Source organism: Cyprinodon variegatus, unplaced genomic scaffold (genome assembly GCF_000732505.1).
Source record: "Cyprinodon variegatus isolate N-32 unplaced genomic scaffold, C_variegatus-1.0 Scaffold447, whole genome shotgun sequence".
Taxonomy (NCBI): domain Eukaryota; kingdom Metazoa; phylum Chordata; class Actinopteri; order Cyprinodontiformes; family Cyprinodontidae; genus Cyprinodon; species Cyprinodon variegatus.
Genome location: NW_015150900.1, coordinates 104,443 through 112,607, shown reverse-complemented (window position 1 = coordinate 112,607; position 8,165 = coordinate 104,443). Strand labels below are relative to the sequence as shown.

General features: G+C 42.2%; 1 protein-coding gene across 2 annotated transcripts in view; it reads left to right on the top strand.

Moving 5' to 3' along the window:
• The window catches only part of LOC107093789 (NF-kappa-B essential modulator-like), a 20,437-nt gene that overhangs the window by 7,149 nt on the left and 5,123 nt on the right, over nucleotides 1-8,165 (top strand). Inside the window, exons 5-14 of one of the 2 annotated variants that reach the window (XM_015389064.1) lie at nucleotides 676-861; nucleotides 2,507-2,565; nucleotides 2,777-2,824; nucleotides 3,164-3,266; nucleotides 4,794-4,909; nucleotides 4,987-5,139; nucleotides 5,221-5,293; nucleotides 5,377-5,511; nucleotides 6,905-7,041; nucleotides 7,941-8,017. In XM_015389064.1, coding sequence (XP_015244550.1) covers nucleotides 676-861; nucleotides 2,507-2,565; nucleotides 2,777-2,824; nucleotides 3,164-3,266; nucleotides 4,794-4,909; nucleotides 4,987-5,139; nucleotides 5,221-5,293; nucleotides 5,377-5,511; nucleotides 6,905-7,041; nucleotides 7,941-8,017 — 1,087 coding nt within the window. The remainder of the gene's footprint in view (nucleotides 1-675; nucleotides 862-2,506; nucleotides 2,566-2,776; nucleotides 2,825-3,163; nucleotides 3,267-4,793; nucleotides 4,910-4,986; nucleotides 5,140-5,220; nucleotides 5,294-5,376; nucleotides 5,512-6,904; nucleotides 7,042-7,940; nucleotides 8,018-8,165) is intronic. The other variant, XM_015389065.1, reaches the window with a different exon arrangement.

Here is an 8,165-nt window from a genome sequence, read left to right as displayed (position 1 = left end):
TGTCCCCTTGAAAAAATAAATATATTTATATATACTTCATAAATATATTTGGCTTATTTGTCATTTAGTTATTTATTTCTCTATTTATTTGTTTCATTAGGGTGTTTTATTTCAGGAGACTTTTAATTTGTGAAGCTTTTCATTCCTATTTTCGGGCCTCATCTAGTTTGAACCGGTTTCTATTTCAGGCTTTAATTTTCAAATGGTCCGATTTTCTCTGCAGGATGAATTCATCCGGACCGCCGCTGTTAGATAGCGTTAGCTTAATCCCAGTGAGCCTTCCCATTAATCCCAGTCATTCAGTAAAACCAGGAAGCTTTGAACCGAACAGAAAACGTCCCACAGAACAAACCCCGCCCCCTAGTTTATCATAGAATCACAATGAAAGAGCCTGAAAATAAAACAGTAAAATCCATAAAGTAGGTTTACAAAATAAAGGAGTCATAATATAAAACATCTCTATTAAAAGATATTTAATAAGGAAGCAATAAATGAATTTATATCCTGAAATAGATTTCATTTAAGATTTTTTAAAATAAATTTTTTTGTTTTTATAGGGAAATGCGATCATTTGATGAGATGTTTACTATTAACAGTAACTGTTTAATTTGAAACGACCTTCCCCTCTCTCACCCTCCTCCCCCCTGCCTCCCTTCCCGTCATGCCTCCCTGCAGCCTGCAGAGGGATCCAACGAGTGCCTGCAGCTGCTGAAGAAACACAAAGAAAAAACCGAAGAAGAGATGAGAGAGCTGAGAAAGAAAACTGAAGAGCTGAAGAGGGAACGGGATGAAGGCAAAGAAGTTATAGAGCGACAGCATCGTTGCATCGACCACCTGCGGAGTAAACTCTTCCAGACACAGGTACACTTCCTGTTTGATACCATGGTAACCGGAGCGCCCAGATTAGAAATGAGGCGGGGAGAGAGATTCATATTTATCAGTGCAGCAATGCACAAAAAAATAACATGAAATAATCATTTAAATGCGTAATTAAAACTAATTAAACTTTTTAATACAATATTTCATGTTGCTGTGATGAAGGACACCATCAAATATTTTAAACTGTCACACATCCATCAAAGTCAAGGAGGCGGGACTAAAAACCTTCACGTCTGATTGGCTGCTTCTCGTTTAGCAAGATAAGACAACTTCCTGGTTTTCTTTTACTCCAAAGTCAATATTATGGCTGAAAAAGGTGAAAATAACTTTTAAAAACATGCTGCATTGTGTTTAAAGAATATTGAGTGATTTTTCTAGCCTCTATTTCCCTGGTTTGGTCTGAATTTTATCTAATAAACTTATGAAACACTTCGCTGGGGTCCAGTGCGCTGGGAGCACCACAGGCGCACTCGTATTGAGTTAAAACCTGGATGGAGGGGCGGGGTCCATCCTGGACATAGGAATTAGGTTTATTTATTTTACCGACGTGGGAAAAGTGTCACCAGTTATAATAGTGAATGACAGTAACGGTAAAGATCTGGTTTATCGCCCAGCAGAGGAGAAAGTTCAGCCAGGACGGCTTTGATTTCTATCTACTCTGTTAAGAATCCAGCCGATACTAAAACTAACCTGAAACCTGATTGTCCCATTTTCATGGATCTTAGTTCATTTAGTAAATGGAAGCTAATGTGTTCCACAAGCAGCTGATGTTGCTCTAAAGGGCAGTTATACTGGCTGTAAACGTCCAAAGGGCAAAATAAACTCACCGTCGCCACAAACAGCATCCATTTATCCATCTTCTGGAAATAAATACTCCAATTAGCTCAAAGAACCGTGAAAAAATCACAGCATCTGTTTGACATTTTGCTACGGATTTATTACACCCCTATCTATGCTAGCTGTTTTACACGGACAGTATTATCTCAAAGAAAAACTGAACCTCCAGAATGATCCTATAGTTATCAGGTTTTCCATCAGTTTTCATAAACTTTTCAAAGTTTCAAGCTAACCGGCAGTTTCTTCCCGCCAATGAAGCCGTCCGTTTGAAAATTAAATATGCCACCGTATTCCAGGGGAAAAGCTAAGCTGTTCATCCCAAAAACAGGGCGTACAATTTCAAATATTTTCAATAAAGGTTATGGACGCCCGTACACATTGCTAGCTAAAGCTGAAGCCATGGATCCACCGACCACCTGCTGCTTCAGACACATTATGATCAATTCGCTGGTCAGGAAATCCTCCCATTTAGTGTTTATTTTAGCTCCTGTTGCTCCTCAGCCTGTTTTTATCATATTGGGATTATTTCCAGGTAACATCATAGATCTGAGCTCAGTCCATGGTGAAACTAGCATTGGATGTCTATTGTATTTTTCTGTTATAGTGATTGACTTGTGGTACGCTCAGCTGTTTGATCAGATCAGAGATGGTGTGAAAAGGTCAGCTGCCTGAATAGAAGTGTTTTCTAATCCTGTTTATTGTAATAAATCTTTAAACCCAGGAAGCTGGTTGGAAATGTTGGGAACTTTGGTCTTATTGTCGTTTACAGAAACAGTCTTTTGTTTTTCAGACAAGCGGCAACGAGGAAGCTGTTCAGCTGCGCTCCGAGGCACAGCACACCTCAGACTGGTGAGACCTGATTCCCCACAGATATGGATAATTATCAGCGCTAGGCTAGCTGTAAGCTAAACCCTAACTTCCCACGATGGGAGCTGTACCCTGTAGGTAATCACGCAGATGCTCTTCAGGAATGTAGCATGCCTAATTAAACTCTGTCCTTTCTTCTGCTTAACCAAGCCTCTTCCTTATCCTCCTCTGCCTCTTTTGCTTCCTTTCCCAGCTCTAGTCTGGCTAAACTCACAGAGCAACTTCAGGCCACACAGGGCAGGTGAGCCGCTCTGTGTGGCGTTATCTATTTTCCCTCCCTGCATGTAAATCTGAACTCGTTTGGTTTCCTGTCTATCAGACACGTTCCACGTTGTTTATATTTACTTTTTACACCATTCCAACATTCCGCATTTGATCCATCATTGTCAGAGCAAAAATGTATTTTAGAATAATTTAGATTAGGCTTTTACATGTAATTATTTTATGAGAAATAAACGTAGGTATTAAACTTTTTTTGTTTATGTCAGAAGTGCCGTCTTTTTCTGTGCCTTCTGACTTTTCCATAATAACCTGAACCCGTTCTGGACGCGCGGCAGTGACCGGTGTCTTCCCTCTGCAGGTATCGGGAGCTGGAGGAGAAGCTGGATTACCTGCAGAAGAGCTCAGCTCAGCGTGACAGAACAGAAGCTCTGCTCAAGCAGAAGGACAAGGAATGTGCTCAGGTCTGCTTTAGAAACATCCTCTGTTCACATCTGAGGAGTCTGACAGAGTCAATCTGACGCCTTCAGGCTTTATTGCCATTTACATGACTTTTATGTGATCTCCTGTGTGAACTGCAGTTATATAAGTGTCCTGCATGCGCAGTAGAGGAATTAATGACATCACAGGTAGCCTGTGGGCTCTGTGTTAGAGAAGTAAACATGGTGCTGGAGCGCATCTAGCCATCTTTCCCAACCTTAAAAACACAATCTGTTCAAGATGGTTAAACATAAATACTGCTGTCCCCATTATCATCCACCATGGTTGTTGTTTTCCTTGCCGCTTCTGCATAGAAAGACGCAGAATCATGACCTTTGTTGGGAATTAATGGCGTCCAGGTCAGATGAATGCGACCTGGCCGTTCAGACACGAGTCACATTGAAAAGATCAGATTTGTATCGGATTCAGGACCACAGAGCCAAGTGTTCTAAACCTGACTCCGCCAGATGGATTTGCTCCGCATGTCCATCTGGAAACCTTCTGTTGAAGAAATTTTGGGAAGGGGCGAAAATACTGGTTAGCTGATTGGCCTATGTTGGTGATAGACGGGCCAAATAAACCAATCAGATCAACGAAGCATATGACGGACTAACAGAGCGACGACGAAGAGGAGCCAATTGATAGATCAAACTCTTGCCGAAACCAGTCGGGAGAAGAGCAAAAACATCTTTTCCTCTGAGAAAAGCCTCCAGAGCAGTGTTTTGCTCTTCTTTCAGTGAAGAAATACTCTGTAATTCCGATAAAACTTGCTCGATAGCCACGCTAACGCTAGTTTCATCGGCTGAAGCCGCCATGTTCTTTAGACTGAACTGTCGCGCTTCTCGTTGCGTCACACCTCAACCCACCTCAAAGCCAACGCTGATTGGACGTTCGTTTGGTGAACGGCTCCAAATTTTCTTCAACGGAGAGTCTCCAGACTGATTAGCGAGTGAAACCTTGAAAGCTCGTGAGATCAGGATGGTCTCACGAGGCTAAAGTGTTCTGGGTCACATTGGAAAAAATCAGATCTGAGTTTCATGAAAAGATCTGATCCAGGTCGCATACGGCCATAATAATCTGATTTGGGTCGCTTTAGGCTGCTGTGTGACCGTAGCCTTAGATTGATTTTGGCTTTGATTTATGAAAAACCAAATCATGGTGATTATGTTTACTATTAATGTTATTGACCTATTAGTGCATTGCCTTCAGCCAGAATGGAAACCATGGTGATGGGAGAGCATCTGCGTCTTTATTCTGCTCCAAGTTCTTAGACCGTTTCTCACTTTCTGGGCAATTTCACCTTAAAAAAACAACAACAAACTGTTTTAATGTAAAACATGACCACTGAAAGTCTTCTAAACACGGCAGAGTTACTGCTCATGTTTCACCCATGACGCCTGCATTCTGTTATTACTCATCATAGTTAGATGATTATCCGAACCATCAGTGTTCTGCATGTGAAGCAGGCGGGTCCTGCTGACGCTTCCTTTCTCCTGTTTGTTTCCCGTCAGCTGGCCAAGGACTGCGAGGCTCTGAAGGCGCAGGCCACGTCCCTGCTAGGTGAACTGAACGAGAGACAGATCCTCCTACAGAAAAGCGACGACGACCGCAAAATGCTGGAGGAGAAGTGAGTCGTGGCATCATATGGGCGTAACTGTGGAGTGGTGTCTCCATTCAGCATCTCTTCCCTCCGTCTGTGTGCAGACTGGTCAGCAAGGTGAAGGCCCTGCAGGTGGCAGAGCGAGAGCAGGAGCAGCAGAAGAAGCAGCATCACGTGGCCATGGACAAACTGATGCTGCAGGTGGAGAGCCTGGAGAACGCCCTGAAGACGGAGAGACACGTGGTCACAGAGGAGAAGTGAGTCCAGCTTCTAGTTTCAGGTCAGATCTTCAGAAAGTGTAATCTAGAAAGATGAGTTTTATTCTCTATGTTCCTCAGGAAGAAACTGTCCCAGCTGCAGCACGCCTACACCTGTCTGTTCAGAGACTATGACTCCAAACTGAAGAGTGAAGTAAATAATACGACTCTTTAAAAAGCACCTTTTACCCTCATTGGTTGTGTTGCTCTGACGCTGAACGCCGTGCGTTGCTTCAGGGAGGAGATCTTAGCAGTAAACTGGAGGAGGCGGAGCAGGCGCTGGCCATCAAGCAGGACCTGATTGATAAACTGAAGGAGGAGGTGGAGCAGCAGAAAGGCTCGCTGGAGACCGTCCCTGTCCTCACCGCACAGGTGAAATTCACTTTGCTCATCACCCCACTGAGTACAGCATCTGCTCTGTCATTCCAGCAGCCATGTTTCCAACCTCAGACTCACTGTAAACACATAGATCCACTTAAAACCAGGGTTCAGTTTCTTCTGTCTGGAAGCATCTGCTGGAGAGGATTCTCAGTCATTCAGGTCAAAGTCATTAAAAAAAAGGTTAAAAACAATCCACTGGACTTTGTTTCAAAGTTTGAAGATGTTTCTCTTCTCATCCAGTAAACGTTTTAATTCTAAATGTCTGGAGTAGCTTTGAGTTCCAGGCTTTAATTAGTAGCCTTGTTATGGGCTAGAATCAGCTCTAATGCTGCATTATAGCATTTTGAAAACCTATAATGCAGCATTAGAGCTGATTCCTTCCCACTTTCACCTCAAACCTCATCACCAAACATCGCAGCTGTTAAGCCAGGCCAATAGTGACCCCAACGACTCCCCATTACTGAGGCATCGTCCAGTTTCCATTCAATCAGCATGTTTTCTAAACAAAAACTAGTCTTTGTTGGGCTACTCTATAAAGCCTGCAGCTCAACACTAATCCAGACATTTTGAATAGAAAAAGCTTCCTGGATGGGAAGAGAAACGTCTTCAAACTTGGAAACAGTCCAGTGGATTGATTTTTAACCCGTTTTGGATTGTGTCTGGAAGAAAGTCCTGGTAATGGATCCTATTTTGGAGAACTGGGATAGTTCCATTGAAAAGTCAACTCACTACATCCACCAGGCTACATGAGGGGAAACCTTTATGAGAATAAACACACAGTGACACAGAGGAAGAATTTATACAGTTTAAGGGGATGAAATGCAAATCTAGATGAAGGAAAAACTTGCAAAGTAACAAACACCATCGGGGAAAACCCACCAGAGAAAACCCACCAGGGAATTCCATATTTAATAGATTGATAATATTCTGTAAAGTGATCATTTACTAACAGCCTTTAAATGGGAGGAAAATGCTTTCCTGTTTCCTCAGATTCCACCAGCTTGCTTTGGTTTCGTTTTATTCCTTCTGCTCCTTCCGCGCCCCCAACCCCCCCTGGTTTATAGATATCAGGGTTCCCGCGGGTCCTTAAAAAGTCTTAAAAGGCTTTGAATTCTTCAAAATAAAATTAAGGCCTTAATTGGTATTAAAATGTCTTAAATCAGTCTTTCGTAGGTCTTTTTTTTTTTTTAAAACATCATAAATAGGATTATTTTTAATAGATGGATATTAAAGCCCACCTATAAGTTATCACTGGATCTGGCCCTGCTTCAGGCTAAATATTCACCAACAAATTGTCCAGTGTATGCCCCGTTGAAGACGCCGATTTCCCAAAGCAGAAACAAGTCCCTCATTTTCCTCCTTTGCCGTCTGTCTGTTTGCTCAGGCTGAGATCTACAAGGCCGACTTCCTGGCAGAGCGAGAAGCCAGAGAGAAGCTGAACCAGAAGAAGGAAGAGCTGCAGGAACAGCTCACTCAGGCTCTGGCTGAGATCGACAGGCTAAAGCAGGAGGCCACCTCCCGGTAAGACTCCTCTGCTCCTCCTCCTCTGCTCCGTCTGCATGATCACCCGTTTTAAAGGCAGCCGCTGATTCAGCTGCTTTCTGCAGGCGTCATCAAACAGGGAAGCTCTCCGTACCTCCAGAACCAAAGATGGAAATGGGCCATAAACGATTTCAATAAACCATAATAATGTTGTTTTGAGACGATTTTAAACTAGTTAATGATAATGGAAAAATGGAGTCCTTAATATCAACAAACATTAATTCGTTCATTTCTAAAGAACACCGGACCTGGAAGACGTTTGGAATATCTCAAATAAACAGTCAATAAAATGATCTCGGCCTTTGTTAACAAATAATGAAGTCTCAATATAGAAAAAAAATCTTCTGGATCCTACCGACTCCTTTATCCTCTCATGCCTTCTGCTCCTCAGGCTACTAGCACTAAGATGCTAACTGTTAGCAAGATGCTTCTGACAAACCGGTCACAACCAAACTGCTTATGAACCTTCCGCCACAACAATCCCGCCCCCTTGATAATCGACCAATCACATTCACTTTATTCACTCATGTAAAGCCGCTTCCCTTCGACTTTAAAGTTATTTTCATCAACTGTGACTTGTTTCGATTATTAAACAGTCCAACTCCAAATGAATAAATGTTTGTAGTAAATGTTTTCTTTTATTTTTCTTATGACGCTGCTAAAGTAAATGAATAATTCAATGTGATGATTTTTACACATCATGACTGGATTTAACTTGAAATCCTGGCCTAATTTCTTTTCCAAATGAACAAAGTTCATAAAATCATCTCTGCTACCAAAAGCCAGTGTTTTGACTGTTTCTATGGAGACTGTTTCTAGATATGTCTGCTCTCCTTACTATTTTTAAGGGTCTGACTTTGACACCATCTCTGTTTCAGTGCCCGTTTGGAGCAGATGAAGATGAAATATATGGACGAGTTTCCTGCACGGCCCGCTCACCTTCCCTCTCAGCAAGGTACGATTCATCCAGGGCTAAAAAACCGTGTCCTGGAGTTACGTCTCACACGCTGGGAAACTTAAAATTGACAATTTTTTTTTTTTATTAAAAAAAAAATAATTTACTATTATTGGTTCCGTCCTGATAGCGGAACCAATAAAGCGTT